This window comes from Hyla sarda, chromosome 1, assembly GCF_029499605.1.
Source record: "Hyla sarda isolate aHylSar1 chromosome 1, aHylSar1.hap1, whole genome shotgun sequence".
In the NCBI taxonomy this organism is placed as follows: Eukaryota; Metazoa; Chordata; class Amphibia; order Anura; family Hylidae; genus Hyla; species Hyla sarda.
The window spans coordinates 428,643,838-428,666,805 of record NC_079189.1 but is presented as its reverse complement, the minus strand read 5'-3'; the positions used below and the strand labels follow the sequence as shown (position 1 = coordinate 428,666,805).

General features: G+C 41.7%; 1 protein-coding gene across 1 annotated transcript in view; it reads left to right on the top strand.

The window, feature by feature from the left end:
- SCARF2 (scavenger receptor class F member 2) overlaps window positions 1–22,968 on the top strand; it is a 230,997-nt gene that overhangs the window by 168,928 nt on the left and 39,101 nt on the right. The window contains exons 8-9 of the mRNA XM_056529702.1: window positions 5,344–5,461; window positions 10,137–10,258. Coding sequence (XP_056385677.1) covers window positions 5,344–5,461; window positions 10,137–10,258 — 240 coding nt within the window. The remainder of the gene's footprint in view (window positions 1–5,343; window positions 5,462–10,136; window positions 10,259–22,968) is intronic.

Sequence of the window (22,968 nt, the reverse complement as noted above, 5' to 3'; positions counted from 1 at the left end):
CACGTCACACGCCAGCATTTGGCACATACAATAGGTAGGGCTCACACCTGGTACAACTGAGTTGACCTTTACTTTGATTGGAGGATGTGAATGTCTTTTTGAAATGAGTGTTACTCTGATTGGCTGATGTTGGATATTTATACCCACCTGTAAGGGCAATTAGACACACCCCCTGATGAAGCACAATGCGAAACATATGTTGGGGTTGGAGCTGGTAGGTGGTAACTTGCATGGCGGGTAGTCTCACATCTTTATGGCTGTTTTTTCTGTTTGCTCTCCAGTCCTGTCTATTATGCTTTCCATGATATAACTATCTCTCTCTCTCTGCTACATTCGTCTGGAGAAGAAAAAGTTTAGTCTCAAGGGGCGACACGCCTTCTTTACCATGAGAACTGTGAACTTATGGAACAGTCTACCTCAGGAACTGGTCACAGCAGGAACAATTAACAGCTTTAAAACAGGATTAGATACATTCCTGGAACAAAATAAGATTAATGCTTATGAAGAAATATAAAATCTCATCCCTTCCCCAATATCGCGCCACACCACTACCCCTTAATTCCCTGGTTGAACTTGATGGACATATGTCTTTTCGACCGTACTAACTATGTATTATCCCTATTCAAGTCTAGCATCCTGTTTGGTCTCTGAGAGAGTTGGGTCATTCGCATTTACCTCTTTCCCTGAATTCCATGTATTGTTGTGCCACCTATACCATCTCCAGTCATCTGTTTTTGTCACCTTCAGTGCCTGTATTTAAATTTTTCTGTCTTATTTTAAATGTATGTCTTTTTATATATGTTCAATAAATATTAATATTTTACATAATTGGTTCCTTTTGTTTGTGTGAAATGTGAATTTCAATGTTGATATAATACAAAAATATATCTTGGTAGGAGGAGGTTTATTACTGTGTTCAATTGAGCGGTATGAAGCAGTCTTAAAGGGGTACTCCGGCGCTAAAACATCTTATCCCCTATCCAAAGGATAGGGGATAAGATGCCTGATCGCGGGGGGGTCCCCTGTGATCTTGCACGCAGCACCCCGTTATCTTGCATGCAGCACACCGTTATAATCAGTCCCCGGAGCATTTTCGCCCCAGGTCTGATTACTGGCGATCATGGGGGCCGGAGAATTTTGACATCATGCCCCCGCCCCCGTGTGACATCGCGCTCCACCCCCTCAATGCAAGCCTATGGGAGGGGGTGTGACCCGGAGCAAATATGCTCCGGGGACTGATTATAACGGGGTGCTGCGTGCAAGATCACGGGGGTCCCCAGCGGCTGGACCCCCACGATCAGGCATCTTATCCCCTATACTTTGGATAGGGGATAAAATGTCCGCGCCGGAGTACCCCTTTAAGAGAGAAAAACACACATATATAAATATAACATATATAAACATATATATATATATATATATATATATATATATATATATATAGTATAAACAATGAGAATTTTTTTTGTGGAAGGAATGTATGGCATTTATGAAAATAATGTATTGGAATTCCTTCTGAGTAATATGTACTTTTAGACCATTGCTTGACATGCTGAGAGTTGTAGTTTTGACACAGCGGAAGGCACCCTGGTTGGAAAACATTGTTCTAGACAGATCACTAGGACTGGGAGTTGTTTTACTTTTAATACTTTTGATTCACCATTCTTTTGATTGATTCACAATAGATTTTCATATGCCCTTTTAGACATACTTCATTAAAAAAGGCCGTACCATGTGCCAGGGCACTCCTAATAAAGAATACCAGTGAAGATATACAGTAACACTGTACTTCCATAAACAGCTCTGAAATGAACAGAACATATGGCCTAAAGCTTCTACATCAGAACAGCAAATGTGCAAGTCCCCTAAAAATAACTCAAAGTTATCATATATGCTAATGCACATTCATCAGTTATGTCAAATTTTTATAAAATAACTAAATATATTTTTTTTTAAATTACACCAAAGGACTATGTTTCATTTACATATATATATATATATATATATATATATATATATATATATATATACCCTTTATTTTTTTTAGAGGAAGCTTGTGGTGTTTTTGCTTACAGATTTATATTTAATGCACAGTTTCCTTAACAACATGACCCAAATGTCTTCTTACCATATGCTGCTGGCTTGCATTGCTGTCCATCTATATCTCATTCTCTTTGTTTTGCATGCCTCTCATTTTTCATTTCTTGGCATACTCCATACTGACAGTAAATAAATGGAGGAAGATGCATCGGGGAGTGAAAGTTGTTAGGCCGCTTTCATCAAAAGTAGTGCTTGGTTTTGCAGATGGCTTGTATATGACACAAATAGGGGATGTGACTTCTATGTCCTTACAGGCTTTCCGAGATCTTTTTAAGAAAACTTTAAAGCTACGTGACTTTTTTCAATAAGTTATTTTGGCGACTTTGCATTTGGATGCACAATATTACCAATGGGTTATAAATCCTACCTTAACAGCATGTATTGTGCTAATATACCTCAAAATGTTATCCTCAAACTTAGATCTCACATCTTTACATACTGGAGCTGCCAGGCAGAGATTCATCTGTAAAGAATGTTTTGAGGATTTAGACAGGAGGACAAAACCCTGCTATCCTATTTACTGCTTTACAGTATAATGTAGATAGCGACAATGCAGATTGGGATCCTGCAGTTTCCTCAGCACCCGAGATATAAAACTTGCCGGAACGGCAGTTTTTAGTCCTAATCGGGCGGGAGCGGGCGGTCTTGATAGATACAGCGGGTCCTGCAAAATCCTGGGCAGTCCTGCAAACCTCTAAAATGCCACAGGATGCTTATAAGGTGGCAGAAGGGGGTGATGAAATGGCACAAGGGGGTAATTAAATGTTACAAGGGGGTAGTTATATGGCACAAGGGGGTAATTGCATTCTCTCTAAAAGCTGTGACAAAATGTTTACAGGAGTGGGCGGGATTGGATACACATGCTGCAGGAGTGTAACATTCACCTTGCGGGAGCAGTTAGTAATTTCAGGAATTCCAGCGGGAGCAGGATTAAAAAAACAGTCCTGCGCAGGGCTATATTGTGAAGTCTTAACAAATGAGACCCGATCTTGGTGATCTGCAGCAGATCTTAGAGGGCCTTTAGTCTGAGATGCACGCTACACTACACATTGTACGTGAATAAAGTAAGTAGGCACAGCTGGTAATGGTCTTTCTTAACACTATCTTTTGAAGCCAGTAGAGAAGCAACAAAGTAGAGGTGATCAACAGTACTTGATATATTCCACATCAGGGGGAAAATGCATCCCATTTCTTGGACTGACTATAGTATCTGGCACAGCATTCTCCCCTGCAAGCAGTGCTGTTTTACATATGATGCTGTATGCCCTATTTTATTTTACCTATGGATTCCTATAGAATCTGTAAGAAAAAAACCTAAGTGTGCCTTTCTATAAGATCAGAAGCACACAAAGGGGCAGTTAGACCCATCTGCTTATTGAGGTTTGGTATATGAAGATACAACAGTGTGCAGAGGGCCATTAGAAAAGCAAAGACCAATTGAGGATAAGTACACTAATGGACTGTTGAATAAAGATCTAGATCTTCATCTACATACCGGTAACTATACACACAAATCTTCTACATCCCTTTCTTCACTCTCCCTTCTTCATTGAAAACACATGCCTTTATGTAGAAGAATTTTTCTATGAAATGTCACTGAGGTTCACAAGAAAATGCTTTATATGTGGTTGATACCAGCATTTTTACTAGTACAGAAAAGAATGCCCATGAAACAACTCGTAATTCCTTTCAACAATTTGCTCTGATCACAAGTGTAAAACAAATGTCTGGAATATATTTAAAACAAAGGATGTTATATAGGTTGTACACTTGGTGCATACCAAACATTACTAGGATTTTGCAACATTGCCCCTTGATGATATGTTCAGCGTACTGAGCTCCGCTACCTAAACAATGGATACGTGCTCACTTAGAAACCTTTGTCATTGCTCTAATACTTCTAAGAAAAAAATTAAGCAATTTTGAAAATAGACCTGATTTAAAATGTTCTATTGTTTTATGTATTTAACTGCTATACTGACATATGTATCTCTATGGTTGAGGGCAACATACAAACCCTGCATGTAGTTTGATCCTGTGGTCATCTGTTACTCTTTACTACCTGGCCCCTCGTCTGAGGGGTGCGGTTCTGGTAGATATACCTACCACTTTTGCATTTTACACTAGGGAATATATCACTGTATTTGCTCCAGTTTTCGCGTAGACTTCACCATAAATGTTGTAAATGTGCACCACAAGTTGAAATAGAGGTTGTGGCTTACTCAGAGGGGTAATCCACAAGACTTTTAGACATATTTGTTAATACTAAAGCCAAAAGCTACACATATCTATGCCCACTTATACCCTATTGCTTCCCAAAAAGGCATAGGGATTAGAGGCAAAGGGGCATAGATTAGCATAAAAAGGAGTATAACATTAGACAACAGCGTCTATGTGCCAAAGATACACCATACAGCATGAGTCACTATGATAAAATTGGTGCATATTTAAGACTGCTCAGTCTCAGTTTACTGTCTACATATTTGACAGTGTAAGAAAATCTGCCCCATTGAGTCCCTATTACACTGGGCAATTATCAGCGGAACAGGCCCTTACTGTCCTGTGTAATAGGGCCAATGAATGAGCCCACAAACGTTCGCTGGCTCGTCCCTCGTTTGGCCTTACCAAAAAAATCCTCAAGCATGGGCGGCACATCTCTCCATGTATTGGCCAACATTTTTGCATGACACGTTTCTAATATGAATATGATAGACAGATGCAGATGCTGCATGTAGTTCTATGTTGTATGACCGTTCTGACCAGGTGTAGGTTGCCGACTTATTTCTGGTGTTTAAAACATGACTTGTTAAAAATTGGAAACACAGTTGTGTTATACCACACCTCAGTGGAAACTGAAAGAGGAAAATATGTTGAAAGAAAAATGTTGAGATATTTATACGGTGACAATTTTATGGCATTTTCTAATTATGAAACAGATAATTCATATTTAATTAACCTATTACTAAACATTTATTATTAAAATCAGTTTTACTATTTTGATGCCATAATAGCGTATCCCTTTAATTTCACTAAAATGTAACATTTTGGTCAAAACAATCCATCTCGCTTGCGCATTCACATACCACCTTTGTTCTATTGCCATTTAAACTGCAATTTCTGATGTCTATAATTTGGATTTGATGAATGTCTTTTCATATTTGGCTAATTGTACAGAGCTATATAATGGGATGAGTGTTGCTGAATGTATTCATAATACCTGGTATCATTCTCTCTCTATTGCAGAAGCCAATCAGCGAATGGGAGTAATAGGAGCCGGGGTACTTGTTATAGTTCTGCTTATTCTCCTTCTATCATTGTTATGTTGTTGTTGTGTCTGCCGAAAAAAAGAAGCTGCAGCCGAGTAAGTTTATATTTACAGTATTTAAGAATATTAACCATGACTTTTTTATACAAATTATGGAGTACCATATTATTATTAATTATTGTCAGACTGGAGTTTATATGGATCATCTATTTAGAACATTGTATTTTTATTTGTATTATATACTCCATGTTACCTCTATATTTGGTTGTCTTTTTTTGGAAGTCTAATGCCCATAATTGTGTTAGAGCCTGGGACAACCTATATCTCCTCTTGTGCATCTGTAATTTATACATATAATTATCAAGATACAGATGTAGGTGCCACCATAGAACATAATGATTCCACGTGCGGCTGCCGAGTGGGTGCAATACAGATAAGTGTACATGATTGACACTGTAATGTGCATCTACACTCACTGCATTCCCTGGACTGGGCAAAAGTAAAGCAAGTAGCAGTATATACAGTAGGTTCCCTGCTCCTGTACGTACTTTTTATGGTGATGGCTATATCTGAAAATGTTATGTTTCTACTTCTTTTTTAGAGAATTGTTTGCTTTTCATTTTGCAGTAGTTTGGGAAAGGTCTTGTAAATCAAGTATGACCGTGCACCCACTGTTAAAAAAAAATTGGTTTGGTGTGAAAGAAGTTCCTTAAGGGGGTGTTCAAAACTCATATGGCTTGTCCAGTCTGGGTACGACTCCTGGGACCACCACCAATCCTGAAAAAGTGGAGAAAATTGTGCCCCAAAATGAATAGAGCGAACACATGTGCAGCAAGCACTTCATTCTTTCTCTTTGAGGCAACCAATTATTGCTGAGGTTTGCACTTGGCAATGCTTGGAAGCCTCATAGAGAATTAATGCTGTGTGTCTGTGTACACATAGTGTGCTTCAGTTTTTTGGTAACAATTTTCCTTTGTTTTTGTGCTTGGTTGGGTCCCAATGGCTGGACCCATAATGAATGGCATGTTAGCCTTTATCCATTGGATAACACTCTGAGTTGGGAATGTCCCCTTAAACTACACATAGAACTGACCTCAATCACAGCAACTCATGATAAATTGTAATGCTGCTCATACTGACCAACATAAGAGCCTAGACAAATGTCTACAGCCATGTTCCAAAATCTTGTAGGAAAACATCATAGCAGCAAGTAGTAGCCAGGTCCGCCATGTTCATGATTATGAAATGTTTAGAGAACACATATTAATGTTTTCTGTAACATAATGATCTTGTTTGTTGTACAATGTACCGTAGAAAAATTGCAAAAATATTCAACAGATCTGAGCTATAGCTTAAAGAGGGCCACATAGAATAATACCTATAGTAAAAGGCACACAATAGGTGCGGTGCAGGGGCTTAAGGTACACCTCTGTATATACTTCAGTACTAACACAATAGTCTTATATAGCACTTTGTACGCACAGTATAATGATTATGTGTGCGCTTGATTACAAAAATCATTAGAACAACTAACGTTTCCTTAGTTTTAAATGGGCACTGTCAGATTCAAAAACATTGTATATGTTGTACATCTTGGCAGAACATGACCATTTTTATATACTTCATAAGAAAATTTTATTTCCTTTTTATAGAAATCATGACTTATAAAATCATAGCTCTGTCCAAGCAGAGGCACAGGCATGGACAAAGTCGTCTAAGTGAGGGTGGGCTAGCACTCCTCTGTGCTCTCTCCTGTCTGATATTACTCCTCTGTGCTCTCTCCTGTCTGATAGTACTCCTCTGTGCTCTCTCCTGTTTGATAGTACTCCTCTGTGCTCTCTCCTGTCTGGTAGTACTCCTCTGTGCTCTCTCCTGTCTGATAGGACTCCTCTGTGCTCTCTCCTGTCTGGTAGTACTCCTCTGTGCTCTCTCCTGTCTGATAGGACTACTCTGGGCTCTCTCCTGTCTGATAGTACTCCTCTGTGCTCTCTCCTGTCTGATAGGACTCCTCTGGGCTCTCACCTGTCTGATAGGACTCCTCTGTGCTCTCTCCTGTCTGATAGCATTCCTCTATGCTCTCTCCTGTTTGATAGGACTCCTCTGTGCTTTCTCCTGTCTGATAGTACTTCTCTGTGCTCTCTCCTGTCTGATAGCGCTCACCTGTGCTCTCTTCTTTCTGGTAGTACTCCTCTGTGATCTCTCTTGTCTGATAGCACTCCTTTGTGCTCTCTCCTGTCTGATAGCACTCCTCTGTGCTCTCTCCTGTCGTATAGCACTCCTCTGTTCTCTCTCCTGTCTGATAGCACCCCTCTGTGCTCCCTAATGTCTGAGAGTAATCCTCTGTGATCTCTCCTGTCAAATAGCACTCCTCTGTGCTCTCTCTTGCCTGATAATACTTCTCTTTGTTCTCTCCTGTCTGATAGTACTCCTCTCTGTTCTCTCCTGTCTGATAGCACCCCTCTGTGCTCTCTAATGTCTGATAGTACTCCTCTGTGCTCTCTCCTGTCCTATTAGGCAGAGACGCTAGCCCACCCATACTTACTGGACTTTGTCCATGCCTGTGCTATAGCTAGGATAAAGCAATGATTTAATAAGCCATAGTAACATAGTTCATGAGGTTGAAAAAAGACCATAATGATTCCCTACTGAGTTGAGTTGATCCAGAGGAAGGAGAAAAACCCTCATACTAGAGGTAAAAATTCCTTCCTGACTCCAAATATGGCAGTCAGAATAAATCCCTGGATCAACTTTCTGTCCCTATAAATCTAGTATACGTAACCAGCGATGTTATTGCTCTCCAAGAATGCATCCAGACCCGTTTTGAACTCTTTTACAGAGTTCACCATGACCACCTCCTCAGGCAGATAATTCCACAGTCTCACTGCTCTTACAGTAAAGAACCTCTGTCTGTGCTGGTGTAGAAACCGTCTTTCCTCTAGACATAGAGGATGCCCCCTTGTTATAGATACAGTCCTGGGTATAAATAGATCATGGGAGAGATCTCTGTACTGCCCCCTGATATATTTATACATAGTTATTAGGTCTCCCCTAAGCCTTCTTTTTTCTAAACTAAATATCCCTAATTCTAATAATCTTTCTGGGTACTGTAGTCCTCCCATTCCTCGTATTACTCTGGTTGCCCGTCTTTGAACCCTCTCCAGCTCCACTATATCTTTCTTGTACACTGGTGCCCAGTACTGTACACAGTATTCCATGTGTGGTCTGACTAGTGATTTGTACAGCGGTAGAATTATTTCCTTGTCGTGGGCATCTATGGCCCCATGATTTTATTAACCTTGGCAACAGCTGCACGACACTGTTCACTACAGCTAAATTTACTATTAACTAAGACTCCTAAGTCCTTTTCCATGTCAGTCATCCCAAGTGTTCTCCCATTTAATACATAATCCCAGCCCGGATTTTTCCTCCCCATGTGCATTACCTTACATTTATCAGTGTTGAACTTCATTTGCCACTTCCCAGCCCAAACCTCCAACCAGTCACCCAATCAGAATAAGTACCATTAATAACCACCCTCTGTTTCCTATCACTGAGCCAGTTACTTACCCACTTACACACATTTTCCCCCAGCCCAATCCTTCTCATTTTATGCACCAACCTTTTATGAGGCACCGTATCAAATGCTTTGGAAAAATCAAAATATACGACATCCAGCGATTGCCCCTTGTCCAGTCTGGAGCTCACCTCCTCATAGAAGCTGATCAGGTTAGTTTGACTGGACCGATCCCTCATAAAGCCATGCTGATATGGAGTCATACATTTATTTTTATCAAGATACTCCAAAATAGCATCTCTTAGAAAACCCTCAAACAATTTAGATACAACGGAGGTTAAACTAACAGGCCAATAATTCCCTGGGTCACCTTTTGTTCCCTTTTTAAATATTGGTACCACATTTGCCATGCGCCAGCCCTGGGGAACAGTCCCTGTTACTATAGAGTCCTGGAATATTAAAAATAGGGGTCTGTCTATTGCATTACTTAATTCCTTTAGAACACGGGGGTGAATGCCATCTGGACCTGGTGAATTGTCTGTTTTGATTTTTTGTAGGCGGCACTGTACTTCTTCCTGGGTTAGACAGGTGACCTGTACTGGGGAGTTTACCTTATCTTGCTGTATTTCACCTGACATTTCATTTTCTTCGGTGAACACAGTGGAGAAGAATTTGTTTAATATATTTGCTTTTTCCTGATCCCCATTTATAATTTCTTCCTCATCATTTTTTAAGGGACCCACACTTTCATTTTTGACCTTTTTGCTATTTATATAGTTAAAGAACATTTTGGGGTTAGTTTTACCCTCTTTGGCAATGAGTCTTTCTGTCTCTATTTTTGCGGCTTTTATCAGTTTTTTTACATATTTTACATTTTTCTCTATAGCTTTTTAATGCTTTTTCACTGCTGTCCTGTTTTAGTATTTTAAATACTTTATTTGTGTCCTTTATTGCCCCTTTAATGTTTTTATTCATCCATATTGGTTTTCTTTTATTTCTGACCCTTTTATTCCCATAAGGTATATATTTATTACAGTGATAATTTAAGATATCTTTAAAAGTCTCCCATTTAGTGTCAGTATTCTTGTATGATTTCTATAAAAAGGAAATACAAATTTCTTATGAATTATATTAGAAAGGTTGATGTTTTGCCAAGATGTACAACAAATACAAAGTTTTTAAATCTGACAGTACCTATTTAAGCTACAGCAGTTAATAATACTAACATCACTAACATTTTTTTTTTCTGCATTACAGCGGAAACCGGGAGCAGGTAACAAACAAGAAACTTCCTCGACGCTTCTGTGGGCGTTTTAGCCGAATCAGCATGAAGCTACCTCGAATTCCCTTACGCAGACAGAAACTGCCAAAAGTTGTGGGTAAGAATATTGATAATGATTTTTCATGCTGTTGCTCTATTGGACCTACAGAATTTATATTATTTCCCATCTATTTACGAAAAATGATAATTTGAAGATGTTAGATTGTCGGAACATAGTAGTGAAAGGATATGGAATGAATAGGATGTGAGTACAAAGGTTAGCTCAACAGAGCAGAGGAGACCGAAATAGTGACTGCAGCAGAACTCAGACCATGATGCCTTCAGATGTCATCTGTCAATGTTTGTAAGGCTATAGGTAAACTGTGAGTGAGTTACCTCAATATTTCAGCTCTGCTATATTGGTGTTTTATTTGTACTGAGGTGCCCTTCATAAAATTGTGAATTATTATACCAGAGAAAATAGATTAAAAAGACACTGCCTGCAAGTCCTAGGTTAGAGCCATACACTGTGGCAGACGGATGTAAATGAAACCATGCCCACATATGGTGGCCAATGTTCACAGAATTTACCTGTTAAATTGTGTAGCCATTTGCCACAGCAGTCAGGCATGGTATTGTCCAAATACATCTGAGGCATTGTGTAATTTTACCCAGATCTTCAGCGAGGGTTTAAGCCATGGCAGGTGCTCTGCGGCAGAATTATTTTAGTGAGAAATCCATTGATGACCCCATTGAAGTCAATATTAATCTGTTGCAGACATTATGATGTGAAAAATCTGAGGCTCAAACCCGTAGCACAAAATTCGCTGTAGACTCTCTTGTGTGAACATACCCTAAAAAGAAAGCTGTACCAGCTGTATTTGCTAAGAGCTGCAGACACTGTTGGATAACTGTTAGAATATAGAAGCAAACTGTTCCTTTGATGGAGATGATGGTGGTTGGTAAACTTATTAAATAACCTTTTAATTTTGCAGCCAAGTGTCAAGGAGGTGGAGCCAAGCTGCTCAAGTGCTAACTTGCTAACCCTCACCTCCCAGATTGTCCTTGATTGAAGTACAGGACCCTGTGAGGGAGAACTAAAATCTACTTATGTAAAAAATACATCTGCATAGGACCTTGTTAGTACAAAACTGAACCAAATGCTAAAGTTAACCTGATTTTAGTAGTTTTTTCATCAGTGTATTCCTCCTGCCTGGAAGGACATGATGAGGTGAGAGGAAGTAGTAAAATACAGCTCATTTACTATATCCTGTTTGCACTGTGTTTATTTACTTCCCTACAAGGTCAGGCAGTGCCATACTTTTCTCATGAAACTGTCCCTATTTTATTACATTTCACCCTGTAGAAGTAATAAAGAAGGAAATGGAGCACATTTAACAGGTGACTTTTTTCAGACTAACATTATTTAGTTTGTCATATGCAGTCTTCAGAAGCGCGCTCGCAGACTAAACAGTGGGAGATGGGCTGGATTTCCGGTTTTCAGCACAAAATGACTCATTAAGAAGTAATCCAAAAACATTAATCTCTGTGTGATGATGTCTGTATCAAAGGAAGAAATTAATTGGTTTAGTTGTATGAAATAGCTTTGCCTGCGGATAAATTGCCATTAATCTCTGTGAGGATATTGTTTACAGATTATGTGCGGCAATTACAAAGTGGGATATCAGAGTCACAAAGCTATGATATCCTTGTTCACCTAATCTGTTGTAAGGCGCAAGTATAATAACTGTAGAAAGCAAGTGCAGTAAGCTTTACAGTATGCGATCACACTTCTGCAATAATAATAGCTTTATTGTTCTCTGATGTAGTGTAGCACTGTATCGTATATACTGTCATAACATATCAAGTATGCACAATTGCATAGAAAAGTGGTCTGTTAGAGGGGTGGTCTTCTTAAATAACAAGACAAGTGTGCATAATATATGCTAAGGGTAAGTTCACACATGCATATTTTTGCTGCAGATCTGCTGCGGATTTGCTATTGCAGATTTTTCTGCCCATTAACTTCAATGGGTAGCAAAATCTGCTACAGCAAAAATTGCAGCAGATCTGCAGCAGAAAATACACTCATGTGAACGTACCCTGAGGGTAGGGTCACATGTAACACAACCACAGCATATTTTACGCTGCACATCCGCCGGTGACCTGATCCATAGTCTGCCTCCAACTGTTGCAAAGCCTGGTCTTCTCGCAGTGGCAATCCGCTGCTCCAAGCAGCCATAAGGGGCTTGGGAGTTGCCGAGTGCATTCACTGTGTACTCAGACATCGCGGAGCAGCTGCAATCTCTGAGTACACTGTGCATGCGCGCGGTGACTTGCAGAACCCTTCACATGTACAGTATTTGCTGCATATTTTATGCAGCTGATTATGCTACCCATTAACTTCATTGGGAAGCAAAATCAGCTGCACAAAATATGCAGCACAAATATGCAGCAGATCCTGTACGTGTGAATGTACCCTTAGGGTAGGGTCACACGTAATGGATCCGCAGCATATTTTACCCTCTGGATCTGCCAGTGACCCAACCCCCACCTCGCAGTGGCAACTTGCGATGTCTGAGTACACTGCGAGCTGTACTCAGCGTCTCGCAGGCCCCTGTGTGGATTGCCGATGCGAGCAGGCCAGAAGGCGGGGCGGGGGTTTTTAACAGCTGGAGGCACACTATGGGTTGCATCACCAGTGGATCTGCAGCGTGAAGTATGCTGCGGATCCGTTTCGTATTACCCTACCTTTAAAGTGAAAGTCTGTCACAGAAAATCTGCACTGGATAAAAGAATCATCTGGAGAAGTTTCTGGGTAGATACAAATCTACAGGACGTTATTGTCTTTTGTTAAAATTTTAAGGAGTTGTCAAAGGGATGACAACCCCTGACCAAATGCCATGTTAGGGTAAATGCAATTCATAGAGGGTGATCTGCTCAAGAGATTCATTTAATAAACAGCATTAAATTATTACCAAATAAACTGGAAAATGAGTATATTTCCTTACAAAAACAAATAGGTATCTGATTCAATTTCAAATAAATAGCCCAATGTGTCCCACAAAAAAAATAAAAATAAAATATTTGGGGTAGACAAACAACTTATAAAATGCCACATTCCAAATAGTGAAATTGTCCTGGTCATGAAGTGGTTAATAAAAAATCTGACATATTTCACAATAGCGTGCTAGAGTAAGAGACGGTAGTAGGTAGGGCTGCCACTCCGATGAGTAACCATGTGTTATTACTGGACAGCAGTGTTTGATAACACATTCGCAACATCTACATTTGTTACAAAGTTACAAATTGGAAAGACCTTTAAAGGATTTAACTTGTCTGGCCTTTCAATTACAGAGGGCCAGTAAATTGCTTCCTTTACCTCTTGACTGCTTGGGAAAACTTCAGCGGAATCTATTTTGTTCTCAGATGTAATAGGACAATATATTATGTTTACACAGCCGCTCACATGATGATAAATTACTTGTGGCCATACAAGGCAGATGTTCAGAAACCTTTCTCCCCTGTCAGCCCCACACAAGAGGGACCAACCAGGCCTTGAATTGATAACAGGAAAAACTACTTATTAGATAAAACAACAAAAAGCAGGGTTATCAGTGTAAGTGGGAATTAAGAACCACTCAAGTTAAGACACAAACTGATAAGGGACTTAATGGGTTTTGAATTCTTTTTTAAACAAAGAGTAAAATGGATTGGTTCAGTCCAATGTAAGATAATATGAATACTTTAACACATTATAGCCTTTTCTTATCTTCAGGCTCTGATAACTGTGATAAATTACAATTTATTTTTAGACTACTGCATATTTATGTGATGATTTTTAGTATATTAGTGTTGCCATATCGAGTGACAGGTTATCCCAATTGCATAATCTTGTAAACAAATGTGATTTCAAAAATATTCCTCACCCATCCCTTAATGGAAAATGTCTGGAACGGACTTTCAGCATTTAAATCATACTTTACTAATCGTGCTTTCATATAATAAAGTCCAATTTTAAAAAAGTGTTACCCAAGGGAAAAAAAGTGTACAGGATATTTTTGAAATTATACTTTTATCACCGGAGGCCTCTCCAACCAATCGGTAGATAAGGACATTTGAAATAAGGTTGAGTGTTACGTTATGCGCTCCGACCAAACACCCTGGCCGTGAGCGCATGGTCCCGTTACCGGCTGCTGCCTGCAGGGCTGGGATTCACATCGCGGGACGCGCCCGCATGCGAATCCCAGCCCGTAACTCACCTGGTGCTTATCCTGCCCATGCCTCTGCCTCTCTGCTCCCAGCACGCGTGTCCCTGTCCCCTAGGGTGCGCACGCTGTAGCTTTAAGATTTAAAGGGGCAGTGCGCTCATTAGTGAAGTAACACCTGTGGCTCATTGATAAATTCCTCCACCTCCCACACTTCCCTGCCAGATATTTGTTGCCCTAGAGCCTTAGAGAAAGCATTCCTGTGTATTGCCTCGCCATGTATCTTACCTTTGCTCCGTGACCTGACCTTGCTCCTTTGCCGCCTGCCTACTGACCATTTGCTACGTTCCTGACTATGCTACTGTGCCGCCTGCCCTGACCTTCTGCTAACCAGACTAAAGTTGCCTAATCCCACCTGTGCCTCCAATCTCCTCAGCCACCTGTGTGGTCGAGCCGTGCCAGGGGTAGCAACCTGGGTGCCGCCTGCCACAGCAAGTCCATCCCGCTTTGCGGCTGGCTCTGATGTAAGCCAGCGGCACCTTAGACTCCGCTCCCTGGTACAGTCCGAGTCATCTACCACACAGGTCCAGTGGATCCACTATCATCTGTTTTCCAGTCTACTGAATCATGAGGGTTACAGTAAGATCCGGCCATGGATCCTGCTGATTTACCCCTGCCTAAAGTCGTGGATCTTCCTTCCGTTGTGGTATGCCAGTCTCAGCAATTGGTGCTACAGGCACAGCAACTTACCCAACGGTCTGCTATGATGCAACAGCTATTGGTCTTGCAGCAACAAAAGCAGCAGATAACGTAACCTGGCCCACTCCCACCACCAGTTCCTGCAATGTCTTCTGGCTCCCAGCTATGTCTGCCTTTACCTTCTATGTATGATGGAGATTCCAGGTTATGCAGAGGCTTCGTTACGCAGTGCTCCATGCACTTGGAGCTAATATCTGAACAGTTTCCGACAGAACGTGCGATGGTCACCTTTGTCTTTAGTCTATTGTCCGGAAAAGCCCAGGCCTGGGCTACACCCCTTTGGGACCGTGGGGACCTGGTCTCCTCCAATTTGTCGGCTTTCTTGGCAGAATTTTGCAATGTCTTTGGGGAACTCGCACATGTCTCTTCTGCTGAGACGGCTTTGCTGAACCTCTGTCAAGGGAATTTTTCTGTTGGTGACTACGCGGTTCAGTTCCACACTCGGAACTTGCATGGAACTTGTGGCCTTGTGTGCCACATTCAAAAAAAGGACTGTCAAGCAGGATTAAAGATGCCCTTGCAGCGCGTGATCCTCCATCTTCTTTGACTGAACTTATCCACTTGGCCACACACATTGATGTGCGTTTTGCTGAGTGACAGGAAGAACTGTGCTTAGAAAGGGAACCTGCCCGAACACGAAGATATCCTCGCCTGGCACCCGTGTTTCAACGTCCACCTCTTCAGTTACCTGCACCTCTTGCTGAAGAGGCTATGCAAGTGGATCGTTCTTGTCTTACGCAACAGGAGAGATCACGACAACACAATGAGAATTTGTGCTTGTATTGTGCTAGCCCGAAGCACTTCCTCAAGGACTGTACTGTTTGCCCACAGCGTCCGGGAAACGCCCACACCTAGGGTACATCGGAGAGGCATCCCTGGGTGTGAGTACTAACTAAGTCTTTGCTTCAGCCAAGTCTTCCTTCAGTGCTACAGCATTTTTGGATTCTGGATCAAGAGGTGACTTTATTGATGCTTCTTTGGTCCACATGTATCATCTTCCCTTTACTCGGCTTGCCAAGCCCTTGTTCATCTTCTCTGTTAATGGACAAAATCTGGGCTGTATGGTTCACTTCCTTACATAATCTCTTGTCATGCAAGTGGGAGTATTGCATAAAGAAAAGATTGAATTCTATTTTCTGCAACACTGAACTTCAGAAATTCTTCATGGCCTTCCTTGGCTGCAACATCATTCTCCGCAACTGGATTGGAAAACTGGAGAAATAATTTTCTGGGGACAATCCTGTCAAAATCTTTGCCTCCAACCAGCCTAAAATTGTTTCTTGTCTTCCTCCTTTACCTGACCTGTTGCCACCTTACTAAGATTTCCCTGATGTATTCTGCAAGAAACAGGCTGAGTCTCTACCTCCACATCGTCCTTACGACTGCCCTATAGATCGTCTGCTTTGTACCACTCCTCCTTGTGGAAGAATATACCCTCTATTGGTTCCTGAGACCAAAGCTATGGCCGAGTATATCCAGGAGAATCTCCAAAAGGGATTTATCCGTAAGTCACCTTCTCCTGCTGGATCTGTTTTTTTCTTTGTATACAAGAAGGATGGCTCACTCCGTCCATGCATTGACTACAGAGGACTTAACAAAATCACGGTCATGAACCGTTACCCACTACCTCTTATCTCAGAACTTTTTGACCGTCTACGTAATGCCAAGGTCTTCTCCAAGTTGGACTTACATGGACCGTATAACCTCATTCGTATCCCCAAGGGAGATGAATGGAAAACGGCCTTCAATACTCGTGACGGTCATTTTGAGTATCTGCAATGCTCCAGACATTTTTCAAGAGTTTGTCAATGATATCTTACGTGATCTTCTTTACACCTGTGTTGTCGTATACTAGATGACATCCTGATCTTCTCTTCCAACTTAGAGGAACATTGTACTCATGTTCGTCTGTTTCTTCAGCGACTTTGGAAGAATCAGCTCTACGCCAAACTGGAGAGATGCCTGTTTGAGAAGTCTAGTCTTCCGTTTCTTGGCTACACTGTCTCTCATCGGGGCCTGCAGATGGATCCATATAAGTTGTCTGCAGTATTGGATTGGCCTCTTCCTTCGGGCCTACATGCTATTCAATGCTTTCTGGGATTCGCTAACTATTATCCTAAATGTATCCCACATTTTTCGTCCTTGGTTGCTCCAATCGTGGCTCTCACTAAGAAGACTTCTAATCCTAAATCTCCTGTTCTCGCGTTTAAAGTCTGCATTTGCCTCTGCTCCTGTGCTTACAAGACCAGATCTGGAGAGACCCTTTGCTTTGGAGTTTGATGCCTCATATATTGGAGCGGGTGCTGTTCTTACTCAGAAAAATGCCAAGGGCAAGAGTGTAACTTATGGGTTTTTCTCCAAGACCTTCTCTCCTGTTGAGAGGAATTACTCCATTGGAGATCGTGAACTCTTCGCTATCAAGCTAGCTTTGGAGGAATGGTGACATTTATTGGAAGGTTCTTCTCATCCGGTCAGCATCTACAGTGGTCACTGTTCTTTTCTAGGTTCAACTTCCTCATCCACTTCCGTCCGGCAGATAAGAACATCAGGGCAGATGATCTCTCCAGGTACTCTGACGTTGTTGGTTTGGACTCCACGCCTAGGCATATTTTTCCTCTAGACCGTTTGATTCCTGCCGCTCCTGCTGAAATTCAGCAAGTTCCTCCGGGAAAATCCTTTGTGCCTGCCAGATTGAGATGCAAGGTACTCAAATGGGGTCATTCTTCCTTGACAGCAGGTCATCCTGGTATACGCAAGACTCTACTTCTAATCTTCCAGCACTACTGGTGGCCCCATCTTGAATGTGATGTTTCTGATTTTGTTTGTTCCTGTGAAACTTGTGCCCATGACAAAACTCCTCGTCAGAGACCTGCAGGACTCTTACAGCCTTTACCCATTCGGGAGACTCCCTGGTCCCATATCGCCATGGATTTCATCACCGATTTGGGTCATTTGGGTCGTTGTAGATCGGTTTTCCAAGATGGCTCATTTCATTCCTCTACCAGGTCTTCATTCACCCCCACAGCGGGCGAAGTACTTCTTGTTGCATGTTTTTCGTTTACATGGTCTTCCTCAGCATATCATTTCAGATCATGGTGTGCAGTTTGTCTCGAAGTTCTGGCGAGCCCTACATGGAATTTTCCTCAGCCTACCACCCTCAGTCCAACGGTCAGGTGGAGAGAGTTAATCAAATTCTTGAGACTTATCTTCTGCATTTTGTTTCAGCTTGCCAAGACGATTGGGGCGACCTTCTCCCCTGGGCTGAATTCTCATATAATCATAAGAATTCCGAGTCCATGAGGTTGTCTCCCTTTTTTGTCTATGGACTCCATCTCTGTTCTCCTCTTCCTCTCCCAGTCTCCTCCGGTGTGCCTGCGGTTGATGAGCTGGTCTGTGACTTCTCCACCATCTGGCAACAGACCCGACAGTCGTTATCCCAGGCTTCCTAACGCATGAAGGCAGAAGCTGATAAGAGTAGAAGACCTCCTCCATCCTTCTCTTCTGGTGTCATGGTGTGGCTTTCATCCAAGTACACCTGCAACAAGATACCCTATTACAAGCTTGGTCCTCGCTACCTTGGTCCCTTCTAGATTCTTCAAAAAAAGAATCCTGTCTCCTACAAACTCCATATACCTGCTATGTTATGTATTCTCAATTCCTTCCATGTCTCTCTTCTCAAGCCTCTTGTCATAAATTGGTTTTCTCAAGAGAATCTTGTCCCCACACCTGTCTCCGCCTCTTCTGACGTCAACAAAGTTAAAGAGATTCTTGCCACTAAAACCGTGAGAGGTAAACAATTTTTATGCCATCTATGCAATATAGTTTGAGAAATATCATCACTAAAAATGATTAAATCGCCCAAAATTAGTATTTTGTATAATTCACATAAATTAATCATCATCAAAATAGTATTCTGATTCGAAAGTGCCAGCACAGCGGCATTGCTGATTATCTCCCACATTCTGTAGCACCCTTCGCGATTGGTGTAGGGCGCCACGGAAAAAAACATACAGAGCAGGGGCAGGGAGTACCTGCTTCTGCACAGTAGACTAAGCAGCTTTACAAATTTGCAGGGCTGAGTGCACAGTTTCCAGTTCAGCAAAGGTAGTGAGCGTAAGCAGTACCTTTAGGCTGCTTCTCGGCCTTTTGGCTAAGATGTGGCCAAGTGTAGTACCTTTCCTGTTAGTTGGCTGTGTGGAAGACCACTAATGCAGAATGGGGAACTACACGGTGGGGCAGGTGTACCAGGGATGGTTGTGGAGAGCAATAGCTATCCCTTATGACACCTGTTCCTGCTGGATCTGGCCCTAAGGTCCTGGTAGAGCAAGAGAAGAAGTGTGAAATCGCCCTGGGACCGGTGACCCCAGGGTGTCATTATTCACTTGGGAGTCCGTCGCCCCCCTTGAAAGATGGCACATAGCATGCACTTTTTCTCTCGCTCCTCTGGGCACTCGTCCTTCCCAACCTTCTGGATAGGGAATTTTTATAGATCCGGACTGATGTCCTGGCAGTATCTCACTGCGCACATCCACTTATTTATTTATTTTTGTATCACTGTGTCCAAGTTTTGTGTTCTTTTCATCACTAGGATTGGTCAGGGTGTGGTAGCCCTTCTGGGTGTCTCTCCTACCAGTCTAGGGGAGGTGTGTGTGGCCATCAGGTTCTTCACCTCCCAGCCATGCCCCGGGCACCCTTGCTGGCTCCTCGGTGACAACTTGGTTTTTGCCCGGTTGTTCCCCAGGAGCATTTTCGGTCCCTGAGTATCTTCAGCGAAAGGGGACATTGTACCTGGAACCTTGCAGGGGCCTTCTGGCCCTGAGTTGAAGGGTTTGGTTTATTTGGGGGCCTCTGTCCTTTCCGAGAAGGGCTTGTGATGGACTGCATCCTTGGGCACGTTTTTTTGTGTCAACTTTTGTACTTTTTACTTGCACTTGGGTGAATTGAGAGCATGTACCTCAGCTCTTAAAGTAAAAAAAATAAAAATGTACAGAAGCAGGGACCCTTGCCATTGACAGGAGTCCCTTATCCTGCACGTACTGTCTGCAATCCTCTGCATCAGCATTGGGAGCTATGGACATCTGAGTGAATCGCACAAAACAAATCCCATATGTTTTAGAAAATTCACAACAAATTTGATTCATTCCAAGGTGATTTGTCCAGAACTAAACATCACAAGGTCTTGTGTAATAAGGAACTAAATGTGTCCTGATTACATTTCTGTTACTGTAAACTGGTTCACCCACAAACCCCTAAAAAACCACTAATCCCCAAAAATGCCCTTAGTAAATTGGAACCCTGAAAACTGTCCACAGTATTTCCACTCTCAGAATTGGTATAGGTCCCATTATCAAACACGATAAGTGTTTTATGAAGCTAGATCGGAAATGTTGTGGTGAAAATGCACCTTTAAGGGTTTTCTTCTTGGAGAATGGAGTATTAGAATTCCATTAATAGCGATGGGAGGCTGCTGCGCCATATTTTCTGAAGTGGAGAATTTTTTGAGGCAGAAGTCCACTCGGAAAATACATAGAGTGAAGGGGTCCTTAATCTGCCCCTAAGTCATCTGCCAGCCTAAAAATGAAATTAATACGTGATCTCTACAAGGCTATTTGCTTAAATAGTACTCCGCTGCTCAGCGTTTGGAACAAAATGTTCCGAATGCTTAGAGTCGGCGCCAGGAGATTGCGACGTCATAGCCCCACCCCCTCACGACACCCCGCCCCACCCCCTCATAATGTCACACCCCGCCTCCTCAATGGGGCTATGATGTCACAAGCTCCAGGCGCTGGCTCTAAGCGTTTGGAACATTTTCTTCCAAACGTAGAGCAGTGGAGTACTCCTTTAAGGTACATGCAGAAACTCCTGCAGACAGTTGGTCCATATTTTCTTCAGTATACTTGTATCTACATTTGTAGGTTTAATGTTGGTTAAATGTTTTTGTTTTGTTCTGTTTGGCAGCCATTCTGACTTACAGAAATATGTAAGATGCACACAGAAGAGAGCCAAAGAGTTTTTTTTTTTTTTTTCTATGGGCCACAACTGTTTTATTTAGGGCCTCAGGCAGGTCTAAGCTCATAGACATCCACAAATGTTATCATCTGCACTGCCATAAAAATTCTTATATAACAAATCCCTTGTGAATTAGATTAAGACAGTGTGAAAAGAGGCGGAAAGTCTATAGCATATATAAAAGACTACTTTGAATGTCACCTGTCATTGTATAGCACCTAAAGTCAACGTAACAATGCTATAAATTATTTTGCATACACTACAGCAGTTGCAGTAAGATTTATGATCCCAAAAGAATGAGAAAAAGATTGGTTTGCACTTAGTATGCATTTGAATAAGCCAATGACAGGGATATGCCGCAGGAATTTAAATATCAAGTTCTCTAATGATTCTCTTAACAAATGGCTGCTAGATCAGAGAAAAGCACTAAATCTGAAGCCAATTTAGAATGTTTTACTTATTAGAGGGAATTTTTATTATCTTGTGTACAGATGGCTCTTCAGTCTATCCAAACGTCTCTCCTATTTTCCTGTAACATTTCCTCTTTGTTGGCAAAACAGCAGATATTTTATTTTGCTTATCTAGTAGGAATGTCAAAAATTAAACCGCTTTGGATGAACGACTGCTCTATTCACACAGATTACTGACTTGGACTTTGCCCAGAACCCATTGGTTCCTTACGTGATCATTCCAGTAATGGATGGGAATTCACTAAAACATTCTGTGCATATTTTAAATACAAACAGATGCTCAGGAGTTGGATATAGGAAGCAGGCTTTGCATTCAGTGTACAGTGTATTTTAGTTCTTACTGTAGACAGTGTCCTATGACGAATATGTCCGAGTACCAACTTCAGTGGTTTTTAATTTCATTTATTTAGTTAACCTCAAAAGTTAAAATAATTGGCAGTGAGATGAAAGCTCATTGCACTTCTCCAGTTCTAAAATAATTGTCCTGCCAGAGCCTCTTCATGTCATGGGTTCTCCAAAACATATAATACACTTGAGTTTATAGCATCCTAGAGCCTTAGCTAGGTTTTCTATCACCCAGAGTATGCAAAGTAGCACTCCTGCAGAAGGAAAAGAGTCATCTCCTTAGGATCATTTACGGGAGGGTCCTTGTAAGTTAATGCTCAACCTCTTATATTTAAATGGGCACTGTCACCAACTTTATTTTTGGATATTTTGTAGTACTTATGTACTACAACATATCTCTAATATACTTTTATTATTATTATTTTTTCATTAAAAAGGTTTAATTTACATTTAAAAACCGGCTACTGAAAAAGGACTGATTTTGGAGTGGCAATCAGTCCTTTTTCAGTTAGGCTGCACTCGCTCCCTGCCTGTCAATCAGACAGGTGGGAGCGAGCGCATTGGCTCCCCGGCCACTGGCTGAGAGGCCACTCCTCCCGCACATCACCGCCGCCGCCTCGTTGCCGCTGCTGTCCCTGCACGCCAGCTGCCGGACTCTGCAGTAACTGCAAATGTAATGAGGGAACGGGTATGCGGGGCGGGGGGGGGGGAGGAGGGAACGGGCTAGTGTCGTAGCGGGGGGTGGTAACGGGCTAGCAAAAAAAAAATAGGATGGTGGGAGCTACCCTTTAAGGCTATGTTCACATAGAAAATGTTTGCAGAAAAATTTTCAGTCAGGCCTTCCGCAGACAGTGCACACTGGCAGAACATGCTAGCTCAAGGAACACCTGGAAATGCGCGTAGACTGCAATTCACTTTTGAGCAGATTCAATAGAATGAATTGACTTGTCAATTCTTTCTGCAGAGGCCAGAATCAGAATACACTACACTGTAGAATATACTACACTGCAGAATACCTTGCACTGAAATTAAATTTC